This window comes from Anguilla rostrata, chromosome 11 (genome assembly GCF_018555375.3).
Source record: "Anguilla rostrata isolate EN2019 chromosome 11, ASM1855537v3, whole genome shotgun sequence".
Lineage (NCBI taxonomy): Eukaryota > Metazoa > Chordata > Actinopteri > Anguilliformes > Anguillidae > Anguilla > Anguilla rostrata.
The window spans coordinates 36584581-36604913 of NC_057943.1; the positions used below are offsets into that span (position 1 = coordinate 36584581).

A 20333-nucleotide genomic window follows, 5' to 3' on the forward strand; every position below is an offset into this window, starting at 1 on the left:
AAATATTCTTTGGAGATTCAGAAAGTTAAATGAACAAGGAGTTTTGGAAGTTTACTGATTATTGATCAGTGTTGGGTCTACTATTCACATATCTGTATGTATGTATGTTTCATGAATAGTATGGAAATTAGTGAGTGAACGCAAAAAAAAAACCTGTCTAAAATTCAAATTGTTTTCATGTTTGCCTAAATATTAAACGATTTGTTGAAAACGTTTAAAATGCAAATCGTAGTTTTGGTAGTGCACAGTGGTCGAGGACAGTTATGGTCCACTGGGATCTCAGGCCATTGTTTATATGTGTATGTGAGTGTATGTTGCCCGTACTAGAGGGCTGGTATGACTGAACATCCTTAAGCACCTTGCTCTGGCTTCTATTAGACAAATGACATTAAGTGTGAAGATAGGTCTGGAATCCAATGATGTCATCAAGACTGGGATACAACCTCTAACCTCATTCCATTCACTAAAGAGTATTCATTGTTCTGTTTTGTCTTTCTCCAAGCAGGCAGATCCCTTCATTCTGCTGCTGAATTGAAGCTGAATCTTTATTTTCACATGCAACAGAAAAGACAAACATTGAAAACATGGCAGGGTACAGGGTTTGCAGAAAGGTCTGTGATCCTCAACATAAAAAAGCGTACAGCCAGTCATCCACAACGGAAAAGCATTTTCAGCAAATTAATGAAAAAGATGTATCTGCTACTTTCATTACAGCACAAGTCAGGCATTATTTTCTGCAATTCTGCAGTACTTAAAAGCAAATGAGTCCTGGGAGATGAGTCTCGCTGCTTAGTCCCAGGACATCGGATGTTAGCCTAGCTATTAATTCCATTCCTTCAGCTAGGAGCTGACACTCCCTACCCCGGACCCCTCTCTGAAATAAATTTGTTTGCAAAAATAAAAAATGAAGTCATTTTCAAAGTGCTTCACCAAAACACAATGCTTTAAGAAAAGCTGACAGTAATAGTGATGAAATGCTTTTTTTTCGAGCACTCCTTTTCATGAGAGTTCCTCGATGAGCAAAATTTTGCCATAACAAAATAATGAATAACAATTGTGCTGTTTATAATTCTAATAACAATGGTGATCATTTCAAGACTATAACAACAGTGACAAAAACGAACACAACAGCAACAGTATTCATTAAAAGGTTTATGGGGGAAAAAAGTGTCACAGCATCAGAATTTGTTAAATGAATAAATCTGTAATGCTTTTCTGGAATGACAAGTTTCTGAATGTTGTGTGTGGTTGTCAGTTTGATTAGGTGGAACAGGGAATCACAAATGCAGTTTTCACGGGGTATGACTGCATTGACCAAAAGAAAATAATCATTTAAAAAAAGTTATTTAAAGGATGGAGAGGACACAAGTTCTCATGACCCCCATAATTGGTGGAGCCACCATAAGTTGTACACCACTGATTTCTTTGGACAAATCAAAATGATTTTCTCTCTATAACAGAACACAATCATTGATTGATTGTTCATATCATTGAGCATTTGGTACATCCTCCCATTTTTGTTTAGTTAAACATCTCTGCCCCATCCCAATTTCCTCACGTTTCTGTTTTTCTGTAAATTTCACAGAAATGGATAAAAAATCACAAGACACTAGTTCTTCCTCCATCACCAATACTCCCTCTGTGAGGCTTGACACGTGTGTTTTTAAACCTTGAATTGTGGAAATTTAGTTTCTCCTCTCTCGCTTGTCTCTGTCTTTTGCTCTCCCTCCCTTTCTTCTGTCTTTTGCACTCTTTCCTGCTCTCTCTCTCTCTCTCTCTCTCTCTCTCTCTCTCTCTCTCTCTCTCTCTCTCCCCCCCTCCCCCTCTACTTCCTGTTGTTGCCGAACTGAATGGCGAGGCTGTCGCTAACGCAGCGGAAGGTGGCGGGCTGCACCTCCCAGTAGTTAATGGGGTTGGAGAAGAGACTGATGCCGTTGTAGAAAGTCCTCTTCATGCCAAACCCCAGGGGGCAGAAGTCGTTGATGTCGATGCGGCTGATGTTGTTGGCATGGAGATACACCACCTGCAGCCAGGTAAGACGCAATAAGTGGGAGCCAGAGAACACAAGACAAACTGTTAACGGCTGCCCCACCCAGCACACCGACTGCCCCACCCAGCTCACCGACTGCCCCACCCAGCTCACCGACTGCCCCACCCAGCACACCGACAGCCCCGCCCAGCTCACTAACTGCCCTGCCCAGCACACCGACAGCCCCGCCCAGCTCACCGACTGCCCCACCCAGCTCACCAGCTGCTCTGCCCAGCTCACCGACAGCCCCGCCCAGCTCACCGACAGCCCCACCCAGCTCACCGACTGCCCCACCCAGCTCACCAGCTGCTCTGCCCAGCTCACCACCAGCCCCGCCCAGCTCACCTACTTGCTGCCTCAGCCACCAAATCTAACCTGCTACCCCACCCAGCTCACCTGGAGGTACTTCATTTCTGGCAGGCCTGCAGGGACGTTGTTGAGTCGGTTGTTGTCCAGGTGCAGTTCTCTCAGGTAAGGCAGGTAATGCAAACTGCCGGCTTCAATATTCCGAATATGGTTAAAGCCCAGGCCCAGTCTGAGGCACACAAACACACACAAACATGGGCATGAAAGATTTGGTCAGGGAACTATACAGGCAGCAGTGTAGTATAATGGGTAAGGAACTGTTCTTCTAACCCAAAGGTCACAGGTTCGATTCCTGGGCAGGACACTGCTGTTGTACCCTTGAGCAGGGTACTTAACCTGCATTGCTTCAGTGTAACGTAAATGCTATGTAAGAAGTTGTGTAAGTCGCTCTGGATAGGAGCGTCTGCTAAATGCCTGTAAAGTAATGTAATGGAACTGGGCCTATCACGTGGGCCTATCACGTTGCAGGCTGGATTCCCAGAGGGGGTGCCACTGCTGTATCCCAGAGCAAGGCTGTCTACCAGAGTTACTATAGTAAATATCCAGCTGCATAAATGGGTTGTATGTGAAATGCTAAATGCAGAAATGTAAAACATAAATGATTGAATTTCCTGTGTTATTCAACATTCCTGCTCACCGAATCACCAAAATAAATTTTCTGGATTTTGCTACCTTATTCTTATTATTATTTAATTTCTGTTAACTGTCTGAATTATGTTTCTTTAGCTTTGCCTCTTTTTTCCTAAACCACTAGTCTGGTAGACTCACCAGACGGTCAGTTTCAAGCAGCTTTCTAAACTAAATGTTCCTGTAGGCGTCACTGTTGTAACAGCAGCCATTCACAAATCAAAACTCCAAACTCACCTTTTCCACATAGTACAAGCCAAAAAGACATGAGATGTAAAAAAAAAAACATTGTTTCCTTTTATCTATTAATTCATGAATAATTCATGACTAATCATAACTCATGGCCTTGAATATGAAGGCAGTGATAATCAGATACCAAGACTTTAGGTTTTGTCAGAAGTAAAATTCAGCTTGGGTGATTCAAAAAACATGGTTGGTAAAATGGCATTTTTTTAATACAGGCATTTTAAGGTTCACTTGACAGTATTTCCCCTGGTTCTCTAGCATGTCATGATGGAACACGGTACACCTGGACCCGGACATGCCTGTTCAGGTTTCTGTAGCGGCTCAAGTCCTCCAGCTCTATGGCTTGAATCTGGTTGTGGTCCAAATGAAGCTCATTCAGACTTTCAGGGAGGTCTGTGGAGAGAGGCAGAAAGAGAGGAAAAATGGGCACCTATATTTTACAAGTGACCTTTCTAGACAATGTATCATTAACAGCAGATGTTCTAATTATCAAGTAATTATCTTGGTGGAGGCAGTGTGTATGTTGTGGGGAATGTTGATGTCGTACCAGAAGGTTGCCATCAGAGAGAGGATGTATAAATAAATAAATGAGGGAATCAGCAAATGGATAAATGGGTGAGCCACTGTCCTTTAGCCCCAGGAGGTGAGCAAAGTACCTTTGGGAACCCCAGTCAGTTTAGCCTCAGAGATGCGAAGGTAGCTCAGCTTGAGTCCTTTAAAAGCTCCAGGTTCGAAGCCACTGTTCTGAAGAGGGTTTCCTCCCATTTCTTCAAAAGACAAAACATGCACAATAAAAACTTCTGTGTGATGTTTAAACCTTTTTACTCAATCAGAGATGAGGTTCTAGTGATGATGAGGTTAAAGTGATGATGAGATTAGGATGATGATGAGGTCAGAGTGATGATGAGGTCAGAGTGATGATGAGGTTAGAGTGATGATGAGGTAAGAGTGATGATGAGGTCAGAGGGATGATGAGCTTAGAGTGATGATGAGGTTAGTGTGATGATGAGGTCAGAGAGATGGTGAGGTTAGAGTGATGATGAGGTTAGTGTGATGATGAGGTTAAGGTGATGATGAGGTTATTGTGATGATGAGATTAGGATAATGATGAGGTTAGGATGATGAGGTCAGAGTATGGAGGACAGAGTGCTTCTGGGAGCAGAGATTCATTTAGAGACATGACAAGTATAGACACATACAGTTAGAGTGATGATGAGGGGAATCAACACAAACAGCTGTTTCTGTAATATAGTAAAACATATGTGCATGAAATAAAAGCTGGTTGTCTGTACTTTTGTCTCATATTCATTTTGAAATGCCTTTAGTTTACAGCAAAAATAAGAAAGTTCACCACTGTCACCATACTTCTGGAGGGCTGTGCATATAAAGAGGAGGTTAAGAGTGGTGACGAGGTTCCTAACCAATGCAGTTCATGTTCCTCAGGTTGCCAAAGGCGCCCTCGGGGACCTTCCGGATGTGGTTGTCATGGATACGCAGCTCCTCCAGGGAAGCGGGCAGGTTTTTGGGCACGGCCGTCAGGTGGTTGTGGGAGAAGTAGAGCTTCTGCATACGCTGGAGGGGGGCGAAGGCCCGGGGGTGGACCCTGGAGATCTGATTATTCCTCAGAACCAGGGCCTGTGAGAGAGAGAGAGAGAGAGAGAGAGAGAGAGAGAGAGAGAGAGAGAGAGAGAGAGAGAGAGAGAGAGAGAGAGAGAGAGAGAGAGAGAGAGAGAGAGAGAGAGAGAGAGAGAGAGAGAGAGAGAGAGAGAGAGAGAGAGAGAGAGATTGAAACAAAAAACTGTCCAGTTACCTAAAAAACCAACCCCAACCCCCTATTTATAAAAACCCAAATGCCACCCCTACCCACCCCCAACAACAAAAAAGAAGCAAAAAAAAACAATAAGAGAGAGAGAGATAATGACAATGAATAGAGTGCCTACAAAAAGACATCATCACTGTAACACTCTATTGAGAGAGCGAGAAATGACCTGAACAAGGGAGGACATGGAATTAGGTGGACAAAGGGAAGTGTGAATGTGTGAACACAAAGGGGAGTGTATGTTTATTGTTTGTTGTACCCATGCCTTGGCAATATGTATATATATAAACGTCATGCCAATAAATCTTATTTGAATTGAATTGAATTGAATTGAGTGAATGTACAAGGGTGTGAAGAAGGGAGTAGAAGGGAGTCTCTCTCTCACTCTCTCTCTTCTCGTCTCTTACATAGAGGTTGCTGAGTCCCTTGAAGTCATTCTCTCTCAGCTCAGTGATGTAGTTGTTCTGCAGATCCAGCAGCCTGGTGTCGGAGGGGATATCATACGGGACAGCAGTGAGACCTGAACAGGAATACACACAGTCACAATCACCACACTGTCTGTGCACAGTCACAATCACCATATTGTCTGTGCACAGTCACAATCACCACACTGTCTGTGCAGTCACAATCACTATACTGTCTGTGCAGTCACAATCAACACACCGTCTGTGCACAGTCACAATCACCACACTTCTTTGCACAGTCACAATAACCATACTGTCTGTGCAGTCACAATCACCATACTGTCTGTGCACACTCACAATCACAACACTATCTGTGCACACTCACAATCACAACACTATCTGTGCAGTCACAGTCATCACACTATCTGTGCACAGTCACAATCACCACACTTCTTTGCACAGTCATAATCACCATACTGTCTGTGCACACTCACAATCACCATACTGTCTGTGCACACTCACAATCACCACACTGTCTGTGCACAGTCACAATCACCATACAGCCTGTGCAGTCACAATCAACACACTGTCTGTGCAGTCACAATCATCACACTGTCTGTGCACAGACACAATCACCATACTGTCAGCACACCCTCACAAAGACATACTCACAATCCACATAATGTCTACACACACTCATAATCGCATGCTCAAAATCGCAATATTGTTACAATTAGCCAAATCTATCAATCAAAAGAAATGTGTGTACATACGTGTAGCTTTAAGGAGAGAAAGGGAGACATGTCACCCTCTGTGTTTTCATATGAAGCAATTACTAGACAAGCTGGTATGCTTCTGAGACTTGACGTTTGACTATCTATACTATATATGACAAAGAGAAAGGCTACACGTGCTGAAGTAAGCGTGACGATGTCACTGACGATGTCACTGCCGTTGTCTTCTGATTGGACAGCACTCCGGCTTATATTCGGCTGGACTGGGTAGCCTGTTCAGAGTCAGTGAGTCAGTGCACTGGGCACAGAACTCCAGCGGGAGCAGCAGGAGCCCGATTCACAGCCGCACCCGTGCCTCCTGCTGCCCCGTGACCGTGCCACACACACAGCCATGACACGTCTGCGTCTCCCTCTCAAATTAACAACACAGGCTCCGCCCTCTCTGTCTATAAATACAGCACGACCGTCTGCATCTGAGTCTCTCCTGCATCAAAGAAAATGGCCCAGCTTCTAAGACTGTGACATATATGATTTACATCCCGTACATAGTATGCAGAAAATGACCAGTTTCAAAGGAAAATAGAGTCATACACTTTAAAATCTGCACACGTATTATAAAATCACATTCATTCACAGGAGATCAGATTTGAATTTATGTTAGTGTATCAAAATAATTAAAATATTGTAACACAGATTACACTATTTGTAGGCTAGTAGGTAGTTGGCCATGAATACTATTTGTACTAATTGTACTAAATACTATTTTTACTAATGAAAAATATGTTGTTTTTTAAGTTCACAGTGTCTGTAACTTATTGCATGATTATTATAATTAACTTTTTATTGATTTAGTTAAGTTCTAAAATGAGTCATTTTGTAACAAAGAGGAAAAATAAGCATTTGTTTTCCTGAGTTCTATTTGAGGTTTACAACTGTTTAAATTGTGAAGTTTTTTCCAAAGGCTGCAATTTTGGGGAATGCTTGGCAATTCACTGCTGCAATTCACCGTGCGAGTATGTGTGCGTGTGTGTGTGTGTGTGTGTGTCTGAGTGTGTACGTGCACGTTTTTCTGCACGAGTGTGTTTGTGCACAAATGTGCGCGTTACCTGAGTTTGTCCATCTGTTTGTGTGTAGATATGTCTTTTTTGAGTGCCCATGTATGCATCTAGGTATTATGCATGTATGCAGTTGTTTTTCTGCGAGGGTCCGTGTGCACAGGAGCGTGTGCACATGCGCTTCCGCGTGTGTGAGTGTGCGTTAGCGTTCCCGTATATAATTAAGGTGGTGCCAGTTGACTCGGAGTCCACACAGCCACGTGGAAGGGAGGGTGTGGCAGGGCTACTGTGTACTCACTGAACTGTAGGGTGGACTTCTGCTCAGTTACACAGTATTAACTTTTAATGTCAATGAAGCACCCACTCACTCATATATACACACACACTCACACAGACACACACACACACGCACGCACGCACACACGCACGCACACATAAACACACACACATGCACACACTCACACACGTACTCAAGTCAGAGCACTGCACCACACGCAGGTGACACTGGCACCCAAAGGGGCAGGTGGACTCGTGTTTCGGATGGGGCAGTTCCTCCACGGCAGACCCTTCCTCTTCATCCCTCATCATCTTCATTAGCTCCCCGATGTCACTGTCCATCCCAAAGTCCCAGAATCCCTTCTGCTCAAAGGGCAGGGCAGGGCAGGGGGTAAGCAGTCGGGTCACACACAGCAGCAGGAGGAGCACAGAGTGGGGCAGCATGGCTACACTTACACACACTGACCTGCAGGGCGGAGACAGACGCACATTATAAAACATCACACACAGGCAACCTGCACTTACACACACTGACCTGCAGGGTGGAGACAGACGCACATTATAAAACATCACACACAGGCAACCTGCACTTACACACACTGACCTGCAGGGCGGAGACAGACACACATTATAAAACATCACTGTTCTTCAGTGATTTAAACAATTACATGCAGTATTATTATAAATATTCCCCAGTCAAAATGAAAGCTTCAAGACAGGTTTACTGAGAATTCTAGCACAATTTGATGGATGCATTGGGACTTAGAGCTTGCAGTCTGGTTTCAGGATTGCATTAGTATTTTCAGCAAAACACTTTCAGGCAGAAATGTCCCATCTACCATGCCCAATCATCTTGTGAAAACAAAGACTAGTCCATGCGGGAGGAAAGAAAGTTTCTGTCAGAAATATAAATAATGAAAACAATAATGTATTGCCTTCAAATGGAAGATGTGTTTTAAACAAAATCCAAAAACCAGTAATAAAAACCAGTCCACTGTAAACTCAGGCTCAGTGAACAGGAAGGTAAACACCTATCTGCAACACTTATGTGTGACCCCTGATTTCCTATTAGCCTCTGATGACAATAATGGAAAATATATTAATAAGTTTAGAGATAATAATGGACTGAATGTATAGCTTTTGTATCCCAACACGTGGCACAAAGTTAGAAAGGGAACCAAAAACCAACTCCACAGGCTCTCTGTAATCTGTGATCTCAAACCACACACTGCTTCTGGGAAACTGCACCCCCTACACACACACACATGCACATGCATACACACACACACACATTCAGAGACACATGCACACACACACACACTGCTTCTGGGAAACTGCACCCCCCCTCCCCCCACACACACACTCACCCGCGCACATACATACACACACACATTCAGAGACACATGCACACACACACACACTCACACACATGCACATACATACACACACACATTCAGAGACACATGCGCACACACACACACCTACACACACTCTTATCACACACACACGCACATACATACACACACACATTCAGAGACACATGCACACACACAAACATTCAGAGACACATGCACACACACACACACACACACACATACATTCAGAGTCGCATTTTGTCTGATTCTGATTAGGCAAATGTGATTTCAGTGCTAGTTTGTACTTGGAAGGATTGTTTGTTTGTTTGCTGAACAGGTTACTCTACAGGGTTGGAGTCCTGATCTATGTGGTCACTTCTGGCACTACGATCTTTACTTCACTCTAGTGTGTTTCTTTTGCACCTCTGCACCTTGGACTAATGCACTTGTTATACGTCGCTTTGGATAAGAGCGTCTGCTAAATGCCTGTAATGTAATGTAATGTAATGCATACACACAAACACATGCACACTGCTCTCATATAAAGAGCGTCAGGGTTGCTCAAATTGTTGGAGAGATGGAGAAAGGATGTCAGTTACTGAAAGACTGAGTCCAAAATTAAAAACACAGCGAGCCTTTCCTAATCAGTAAACCTGAACGACGGCCTGCATACCGGTTTAGAACACGGTCACTGAGAGGCCATAAGTCCTGAACAACATGGGAAAAACAGGACGGACCTCACATGGTATGGGCTCGTCAGACAGCAGAAGAGAAGAAGGGAGAGGGGGAGAGGGGGAGAGAGGGAGAGAGGGACAGGGTGGAACGAGGGACAGGGCAGAATGAGGGAGCAGCGCTGTGTTTACGTGTGCGCTGGATGTGGGTGGGGTTTAAGTGCAGGGGACAGATACTCGCACAGTCACGTGAGCGCTGCAGGGTTTATGTAATTATGATGTCACCACGTGATGAGGGCGCCGCTATGCTACACAGCTGATGGTGATCCGTAGGACACAATCATCACAACGTTTCTCTGCGTGCAGACAAAAACCCAGGAAGTACTTTTCCACACATAAACTGCAATAACTATAAGGCCAAAATTACACAAAATGTGCTTTGACAGCAACAGCATAGGGTTAAATAGGGTTTTTGTTTTTAACTGTAAACACCCTTAATCCCATGGAACCAGTAAACTTGTCACCACTGACTGAAATGTGATCACCCTTAATCCCGTGGAAACAGTAAACTTGTAAGTGTGCACTAGGCACCAGTATGAATTTATTCAACGTGAATGAAGTAGGGGTCTCTGCTGACATGTCCAGCAAAAGCACTCCCGGTGCAATGACACATCTGACCGGCCGCACCTCGGGGAGGAGGGGTGCATTATTACCTGTGCCCTCGCTCAGTTGGCGCGGAACTCCCTACTTCACCACGCAACAGGGACTGGCCAATCACATGCCTGCATGCAGCCTGTGCAGCTGCAGCCGTGCGTGACATGTGATGCTCCAGCGCAGCGACTGCGCAGCTCAGCTGGCCGACTGCAGAGCGAGAGGAAGTGGCAGTGTAGCATAGCGGACAGGGAGAGCATAACGGGCGGGGACCTGGGCTTGCAACCTCAGCTTCAGGTTCAAGTCACAGGTAGGTCACTGCAACTCTACCCCACAGCAAGGTACTTCACCTAAATTACTGCAGTATATATATATAGCTACGTTTTTAAAAAATGCAAGAAAGTTCTGTAAGAGGATCTGCTAAATGGCAGTAATTACATTACGTAAACGCAGTGGCTGGCAGACCAATCTGTAGATAGGAAAAAAACAGGAAACGATACTGAGCCTGAGTTCATCTGCGATAATGCGCAAACTGCCGTTTGGACGTGTGGCTGCAGCGGGTTTCTATAAGCGACCGTTTCTTTATAAATAAATCTCTCTGAATTACGTGCTGTCAGCTCGCGGCAATGGAAGAGCTCTCCCGCCACCTCGCCCTAATCACTGCACTGAGGTTCACCATAACTGCACCGCACGGGCCCGATAGCTGCACCCGCCGCTCCAGAGATCTGACCTGCGCAGATCCGTAGCTCCGGTCGCCATCGCCGCCGTCCGCCCAAAACCCGCCTCCGGCTCCAACGCAGGGCAGGACGCGTTCCGAAAACACGCCGCAGCCGAACGACCGCTCTCGCACGGATGCGAACATGATCGCGCGGCCGGTCAGATTCGAACTGACACATTACTGGGGCGGGCACCCGCTGCTCTGCACCATTTTAAGTAATTTAAATGCCCCTCGGTGTCCGTTAGTCACTCACACACACAGCAGCCCAAGCGGGGTAGCTATCACAGACATAAAGTGGCAGTCAGGGTCGGCCCGTGGCATAAACGCTCTATGCGCTTGTTTAGGGCCACAACCGCTGGATGTTGTGGGGGGGGGGTGGCCACACGACCATTAGGGGGGGCCACATGATCCAATGTTTATCTAAGGTAAATAACGTTATTTTCGCAATTACGTTATTCATCCCCTATCGCAGAACTAGCGGTATAAATTTAAAATGGAATGGCAACAGAACATTTCTGTTCTGTTGCCATTCCATTTTAAATTTATACCGCTAGTTCTGCGATATAATGGACGACATAGCTCAGGAGGTAAGACCGATTGTCTGGCAGTCGGAGGGTTTCAGGTTCAAAACCGCCTGCATGTCGAAGTGTCCTTGACAAGACACCTAACCTCACCCCTAATGCTCTGGCGAATGAGAGGCATCAATTGTAAAGCGCTTTGGATAAAAGCGCTATATAAATGCAGTCCATTTACCATTTCATAACAATGTAATGTAAGAAGGATTTTACCAAGCGAACCACCCCCCCCCCCTCGACAGAATCCAACAGCACCCCCCCCCCAAGCAGTCTTTGTGACTGAAGCTCCTGCCATCCATGCCCCAATAATGAACCCTCACTTAGATCTTTTCCTCTTGCCATCTTGATCCAAAATCGAGGTCAGCTGGGCCTGCTCAGCATTTTTATACATGCCACAGAGCATGATAGTATGTTACTTGCTTAATTGTATCATCCAGTACACCTGTAACGAAGCATCTGCATTTGTTATGTTTCTCCACTCATTTATCCAGAGTTTTACTTTAATTTGTCACCCGTCTGTACATATCTCACAGTACACAACAGCCCCTCAAACACACACAGGACTCACACGCACATATGCAAGGTAACATTATAGTTATATAATAGTTACATAGTTATAGTTATAACACTACAGTTTCATAATTTGATAAGTTATTAACTAAAACACTACATCCACGTCAAACCATTTTGGCCAAAAAATGTTGCCAATCTAAACACACACATACGCAAAGACATACAGTGGACACATATACAGACTACAGACAGGTACACACAGGCACACACACACACACACACACACACAGTTTAGTCGGCACAACTTTCACAGTCAGCCCTTCGTAGATCACTTTACTTCACGGGTTACGTATAAATCTTGAGAACTGGCTGAAATACAGGAGTAAACATCCAGCGCACATCAGGTATGCACCGAAGAGCGAGCAGCACTGAGGGACTGAGCTCCAGGAGCTGTGTGTGTCTTCTCAGGTGAGATAGCACTCACATGGGACGGGCGCTTTGAAACAAAACGTCCCCGCTTAAAAAGAGAGAGCAGGCAAAGTATGGCCGCGAAGTTTCAGACACATCATCATTCCCTGTTCTGCCCCATTACCGCTGGTTTCCGCTGATGTACTTTAATGGCTAACTCTAACTGTTGACTTTTAACCTGTACACTGTTTCCTGTGAAACACAGAACAAATACACGTGAATTATATACGAGCGTGTCGGGAGTTCAGACTCTCTGAGGTGCACCTGTCCCTCCTGCAGGGTGCAGGGTTTAGGGTTCGGTCCCTGCGGTCTCTGGACTGGCTTGCTCTGTCCGTCTCTTTCACGTGGTTTTCGTAAAACCACGGAGACCGCGAGTCAAAGTGCTCTTCCTCTGCCGTAATCGGTCTCCACGTCCAACCATGATACATGACATTAAACCCAATTACGGCCAGCAGCGCCCCCTCATCCGCCCGCACCGCAGGATTCGTGAATTAGAAGACGAAACTCGACGGGTGGAAAAAGGGAATAACGTCAGGAAGGCCCAGACGAAATCAGGGCTTTCCGAGGTCTCTTAAAATAAACCCGAAGGGAGATTGGCCATGTAACCAGGCCCTGCCCGTATTTACACAGCAGCGGCAGCCATGTTAAGTATACCCTGCAAAACGCAGATTATTTCTCAAGACAAGGCACTGAGCAGAGTTGTCGACCACATCAAAAGAAGTCAACGTAGCTGACAAGCCATGGCAACTGTGTCAGGGATATTTATAACAGTAAAATCAAACTGAATGACGATTTTTGAAAAACCACTTAAATTAAGTCATAGTTACACCAGAGGTAATCCTCCCAAAATAAGAATTGGGGGGGGGGGGGGGTAATATTAATCATAATAAGATTGTTTTAGTAGTTATAAGCTGAAGTTCACATCATTTAACCACGCAGTAATTCTCAACTCGACAGGAAGCTGGAAAGGGGGAGGTCGCTACCATGGTGCCACACCCACCAGTTCACACAGCCAATCAGGTGAGAGCTGCTTCTTTCCTCTACAAAGATGGAAGACAACTTGTAAATATGAGAAAGGCAAACAGAAGAAATTATTATTGTCATTCTGTTGTTCGCTTCAAATGTAAAATTCTTGTTTGTTTGACTGCACCAGTTGCCTGCTGGGAGATATATTGTTTTTCTGTTGCTCCCAAAAGTCATTGAGTCCCCACCGACCCAAGCCAGCCCTCCCACTCATCAGGATAAATGAGCCATTTAGGCTCATTAATTCAGGACCGACACACTGCATCTCCACACACACAGCCCTAAATAGTTCCCCAATAACGTTTAGACCACAGGAAGAAAACGCACACACAGGAATACAAGGCTGATTTGTACATTGTACATCAGTCTTTCCCTAAGACAAGTCCTTCCTTTTAACAAGAAAATACAAATTTAACACAGAATACAAATTTGATTAAATTAAATTTTGAATGAGGGAATTGAATAATTTCCCATTATTTTTCCATTAGCCTATGGCACTAGCCAATCAGGTCCCAGCCACAGAGTCACATGGTGCCTTGGTGTGCCCGAGACACCCCCCACATCCCCCCTTCCTTCCCCCCAGCAGAAGCCAGGACAGGTAAAGACATGGCAATGATTCCAAGCGAAGGTATGACCTGAACACAGCCTTTATGATCCACTCCACAAAGTGCTGCTTCACAGCGAGCGTACCAGACCCTGTGAACTCTGAACCCAAACGCCGCTCCAGCCTATCAGACCCTGTGAACTCTGAACCCAAACGCCACTCCAGCCTATCAGACCCTGTGAACTCTGAACCCAAACGCCACTCCAGCCTACCACACCCTGTGAACTCTGAACCCAAACGCCACTTCAGCCAATCACACCCTGTGAACTCTGAACCCAAACGCCGCTCCAGCCAATCAGACCCTGTGAACTCTGAACCCAAACACCACTTCAGCCAATCAGACCCTGTGAACTCTGAACCCAAACACCACTCCAGCCTATTAGACCCTGTGGACTCTGAACCCAAACGCCGCTCCAGCCTACCACACCCTGTGAACTCTGAACCCAAACGCCACTTCAGCCAATCACACCCTGTGAACTCTGAACCCAAACGCCACTCCAGCCAATCAGACCCTGTGAACTCTGAACGCAAACGCCACTCCAGCATACCACACCCTGTGAACTCTGAACCCAAATGCCGCTCCAGCCAATCAGACCCTGTGAACTCTGAACCCAAACGCCACTCCAGCCAATCAGACCCTGTGAACTCTGAACCCAAACGCCACTCCAGCCAATCAGACCCTGTGAACTCTGAACCCAAACGCCACTCCAGCCAATCACACCCTGTGAACTCTGAACCCAAACACCACTTCAGCCAATCAGACCCAGTGAACTCTGAACCCAAACGCCACTCCAGCCTATCAGACCCTGTGAACTCTGAACCCAAACGCCACTTCAGCCAATCAGACCCTGTGAACTCTGAACCCAAATGCCACTCCAGCCAATCAGACCCTGTGAACTCTGAACCCAAACGCCACTTCAGCCAATCAGACCCTGTGAACTCGGAACCCAAACACCACTCCAGCGTTCCACACCCTGTGAACTCTGAACCCAAACGCCACTCCAGCGTACCACACCCTGTGAACTCTGAACCCAAACACCACTCCAGCGTTCCACACCCTGTGAACTCTGAACCCAAACACCACTCCAGCGTTCCACACCCTGTGAACTCTGAACCCAAACGCTGCTCCAGCCTACCACACCCTGTGAACTCTGAACCCAAACACCACTCCAGCGTTCCACACCCTGTGAACTCTGAACCCAAACACCGCTCCAGCGTTCCACACCCTGTGAACTCTGAACCCAAACGCCACTTCAGCCAATCAGACCCTGTGAACTCTGAACCCAAACGCCACTTCAGCCAATCAGACCCTGTGAACTCTGAACCCAAACGCCACTCCAGCCAATCACACCCTGTGAACTCTGAACCCAAACGCCACTTCAGCCAATCACACCCTGTGAACTCTGAACCCAAACGCCACTCCAGCCAATCACACCCTGTGAACTCTGAACCCAAACGCCACTTCAGCCAATCAGACCCTGTGAACTCTGAACCCAAATGCCGCTCCAGCCAATTAGACCCTGTGAACTCTGAACCCAAACGCCACTTCAGCCAATCAGACCCTGTGAACTCGGAACCCAAACACCACTCCAGCGTTCCACACCCTGTGAACTCTGAACCCAAACGCCACTCCAGCGTACCACACCCTGTGAACTCTGAACCCAAACACCACTCCAGCGTTCCACACCCTGTGAACTCTGAACCCAAACACCACTCCAGCGTACCACACCCTGTGAACTCTGAACCCAAACGCCGCTCCAGCCTACCACACCCTGTGAACTCTGAACCCAAACACCACTCCAGCGTTCCACACCCTGTGAACTCTGAACCCAAGCGCCACTCCAGCGTTCCACACCCTGTGAACTCTGAACCCAAACGCCGCTCCAGCCAATCAGACCCTGTGAACTCTGAACCCAAACGCCGCTCCATGACGGCACAACCGAGACGATTCCCTCGGCCCCAGGGGAGAAATTACAGCTCGCGTCCTGGCTGCAGAAGAGTGGCTGTCACATCCGTGAAATAGAATACGGTTTCTTTTTAAAATCAAAACCACTCACTGTAGGATATGGGCTGGAACTGACAGCTAAAACCGGCTCCACACTGGGGCCTTTTTAAAGCAAAAATAACTACTAAATTATATCAAATTATACCCAGAAAAGCCTGGTTTTGGCTGGGAACATGCGGGGAGTATGAGGTCGGCAGTTGCACCGGCCGTCCAACTATAAGTAATACCAGCTTGTACACTGCTCATTACACACAATACACACACACACACACACTAGCACTCATACACACACACTAGCACACACTACACAATGACCTTTCAGCTAAATTTAATGCAAGCTTATGTATTCACTGCAAGCAAAAAGTCAGATATGTTTCTTGCACTGAATGTCGAATCTCTTTCAATCTGACACCAATGTGCTTCAGACAGGTTTTCTGAACAGCTGAGGAAATACATCAAGTACACAAAGACCCAAGCTTTGGCAGAAAAACCTGAAACCTGAAACCTTTCTAACATCAATCACATGACAAAGGCTTTGCCATAATAAGAAACAAACAGGACAATGCACACATTAAAGATGAAGTCTGTAAGTTTGTTTCAAAAAACACATTTGGTTAAATTTCCTTCACATCCCGACAGATAAATTAAAAGCTCTTAAAATCTTAATCTTAAAAACCAAGGAGGACAGCTCTCTGCAAGGAGGCTTCCCCACCTGCCTGTCAATCCTGTTGTGCATTCACAGAGCAGCCAAGAGCAGGCAGGACACGGGCGACACAGATGAGAGTAGAGCAGAGATACTGCAGAGATGGTGCTAACGCTAGCTAGCTAGTAGGAAAATAGTAGGTTGAGATATTCTGGAAAGGTTACACAACTACCACAAGAATGGCAGAGAAAAATCCGCCCAAATCACTAGTTCCGCCTTTGCCTACAATGGCTTATACTGATTTAAAAGAAGCAAAAAAGAAAGACTGGAGAAGAAAAGGTTTTCACCAAAAAGAAACTGAAAAAGGAACTGAACTGAGCAAGAGACAAGAGAAGAGTAAACATCAGTTTGGTTTTTCAGCGATGGTGAGAGCTGAGATGTTTCATGGGCTTCATCAAATGTGTGTGTCCGCATGAGAGTAATTTTTTGGGAGTTTACTAGGTAGCTTAGTTACTTGCAGCTGATTCGTTGACAAACGTTATGGGTGGAATGTGCTACAGCAAAAATATTTAACTGAAAATAAAGTTTGGTTGAGCAGTATCGCTAACTTCCTCTCTTTTTTTAAAGCTTTGATACTGCAGCCAGTTAATGCTAACTCTACCACTACCTAGCCAGCAGCACTGCCAATGATATCATGCTTGCTATAGCCCATTTCTGTAAATAAAAACTATAGCTATGTTTGTTGTTTATGTTCATTATGATAACATTATGTGTTTTGTTTTATACCTGTGAGATGTGATGCGCTGCACTCCTCTGTCCAGTACTCCGATCAGCACACGTGCATGTGTTTGGAGGGAGGGCCTTTGGAGGGAGTGCTGAGGGGAGGGGGGTGGAAGGTTTTAAAAAAAAAATCTAGCTCTCTCTTGCTCATTTCTCCAAACTTACAAACTGCACTCTACAGTTTTGAAACCACAATCTCTGCGTGTCCCCTCCTGCGTGTCCCCTCCTGTGCCTCCCCCCCCCCAGGCATGTACTTCCAGCATACCCCATCCCCCCACCCATCCCCAAACCGTATAGAAACACACTCCTCACCCTTAACCGCAAGAAGGCTAGGACCCAGTGCCAATTTCAAGCATCACTTTCACACAGCTAACGTCTCTGATGCACATACCAGAGAGCATTCTGAAAATCTCCTGGAACATCTTCACTGGACAAAACCTGGCAACCCACTAAGCAATGACAATGTATAAATAAATATTCCCCTACCAACCCCGTTTTCTCCAAAAACTTTTCCCTACCATTTTTTCAACAATTACAGGACAGCTGTAGGCCAGAGGCCTGAATGAGAGAGTAAAACTGGAAGAAAACTAAGTACATGTCCTTCTTACCCGGGGGTTGCTTTGTCCCAGGCTGCTGGTGTCTGTACCAGGTGGTGTCTGTACCCAGGGCTGTTGGTCGACTGGGTGGTGTGTCTGTACCCCGGTTGGTGTCTGTCCGGCTGGTGTGTCTGTATCCAGGGTTGTTGTGTCTGTACCCAGGGCTGGTGTGTCTGTATCCAGGGCTGGGCTGGTGTGTCTGTACTCAGGGCTGGGTTTGGTGTGTCTGTACCCAGGGCTGGGTTGGTGTCTGTACCCAGGGCTGGGTTTGGTGTGTCTGTACCCAGGGCTGGGCTCTACAGGGCTGGGGTCTACCCAGGCTTGGTGTACCAGGGCTCATGGGACTCATGTCAGCAGGGTTAGGGACTCAGGGACCCAGAGGATGGAAACACTCGCCTATAATTTGGTGCCTTTGGTCCCTCAAAGGAGAGACTGAAACAGAGGGCCATGTGGTAGTGTACTGGAATGTGTGTGTGTGTGTGCAGCTGTGGATGTGGCATTCTCTATAAACACTGAGTGTATGAGTGCAAAGAAAGCAGCTCTTGCCGTGCATGCTGGGTATTTATAGTGACCAGTCAGTATCCATCTTCCTCTGTTGTTTTGATGAGGTTGGAGGTTTTACAGAGATCTTTTTTAACATTATTTATTAAAATACCATTTACTACCACATGCCCTTTTAAACCAATGGAATTATGGAAATTATACTTTATGCATATACAGTGTAATTTAAAATATCGAACTGTCCCAATACCATACTCTTTGCAGCTGTGTTCTACACACCCATATTTGACATTTTAAGAAACGGCCCCCAACTCCTTGATACCCCGTTTCCATAAGGAATGGAATCCATTATCACTTTCATCAGGTGCAAAAAATGACAACCCATTACACACACTTTATACGCAGTTGCTATTGCGTTATAAACTGTCATCTGCACATAACAGACACTATGTAAAATATTAATCTACGGAAGTTTAAGTAGGCTAGAGAAAAATACTTCTGCAGCGTATAGCACAAGCTGTGCACAAATTGATGTTGTGCCCTGCGCCTAATTTGTTTCATGAACGTACTGAAGCCAATACAATTGAATTAAATAAATAAACAATTCTGAACAGACTCTGAAAACCATTTTATCTAACGACGTAAATACAATGAACAACGTTTGGTATATTTCATAGCATATTTAGATTATTGTCGTAATACATCTGCATACATTATGGAAAATGTTTTAAAATGCATCTAAAAATACACTCGGAAGTTAGGTTTATTACTAAACACCAAACTATTATTATCTGAACCAGCGTCTAGCGTTCGTTCTATTTGTTTGAATCTGCATATACATTAGTAGGGGTAATGATGCAACAAAAATAAATAAATACATTTATAAATAAGTAAATAAATGCATATGCAATTTAAACAGTAGTGAGGTTACATCAAATTAGTAGTAAAGAAAATTAGCTCTGCAAAGGCTGAATTTCTGCAAAAATATACAAATATATCTACAAACCTACCTTTTTGCAGAATTTCAAGAATTTCCCGGATTGACGTGGACTGCAAGTTTTGGGTGTTTTTCTTTGAAGATGTTATTTCGTTTCAACCTGTCCTTTTATGTTTACTTATTTAAATGTATTATCTTTGCACCTTAAGATGTACTGGTGGTGCCCCTTGGCGTCGTCTCCTACGAGCCCCTTTCTGCCAGCGGAACGGGAGCCCTAACCTGCTTTTGCATACCACGGAAATACCGCGAGTGTCAAGGGTTTTTTAAAAAGACATATTTAAAGTCAAGCCCAAATACTTAAACCACCCCCCTTTAAGAGAGAGAGCGAGAGAGAGAGAGAGAGAGAGAGAGAGAGATTGTGTGTCCAATTGGTACTGAATTAGTAGTTTAAAAAAATGTTCTTTCCATATTGAGATCTAAATAAAAGCCATCTGGAGGTGTGGGGTGGGTGTGAAAATATTTTTTGTACACGTGTGTAAAAACGGTTAAAAGATTGGCCTGACCTCCATCGCTAAAGTTTATCCGTTGTTTGTAAGCATATATATGTGTACTTATTTAGCTGTCGGAGTCAGAGTTGTTTCACAGCTTAGGTTATCAGTGCTAGATGAATAGAGCGTATAGACACTGGTGGACAGGTGATGACCTGAAGAATCTCTGTTCTTTCTGTTTATTATTTT

The 20333-nt window shown here is 45.3% G+C and overlaps 1 protein-coding gene across 3 annotated transcripts; it reads right to left on the bottom strand.

Moving 5' to 3' along the window:
* Positions 1–527: 527 nt before the first annotated feature.
* Positions 528–19923, bottom strand: bgna (biglycan a). 3 transcript variants are annotated; one of them, XM_064299753.1, is made up of 9 exons: positions 19670–19923; positions 17569–17657; positions 7751–8022; positions 5495–5607; positions 4690–4903; positions 3925–4035; positions 3568–3661; positions 2426–2564; positions 528–2023 (listed from the first exon to the last, which is right to left on the bottom strand). In XM_064299753.1, the coding sequence occupies exons 3-9, from the start codon at positions 7998–8000 to the stop codon at positions 1826–1828; spliced, it is 1119 nt and encodes a 372-aa protein (XP_064155823.1). In that variant the 5' UTR covers positions 8001–8022; positions 17569–17657; positions 19670–19923; the 3' UTR covers positions 528–1825. The 3 variants fall into 3 exon arrangements, with proteins under 3 accessions (XP_064155823.1, XP_064155822.1, XP_064155824.1); XM_064299752.1 differs by lacking the exon at positions 17569–17657 and having other exon boundaries at positions 19670–19922; XM_064299754.1 differs by lacking the exons at positions 17569–17657; positions 19670–19923 and adding an exon at positions 12772–12838.
* Positions 19924–20333: the final 410 nt, after the last annotated feature.

Excerpts from the sequence above, each read along its gene's own strand:
- bgna (XM_064299753.1), bottom strand. The coding sequence starts at position 8,000 with ATGCTGCCCCACTCTGTGCTCCTCCTGCTGCTGTGTGTGACCCGACTG. Across the intron at positions 2,565-3,567 it reads CGCTACAGAAACCTGAACAG|ACTGGGCCTGGGCTTTAACC; the intron begins GCATGTCCGGGT and ends TGTGTGCCTCAG. Across the intron at positions 2,024-2,425 it reads CAGAAATGAAGTACCTCCAG|GTGGTGTATCTCCATGCCAA; the intron begins GTGAGCTGGGTG and ends ACCTGGCTGCAG.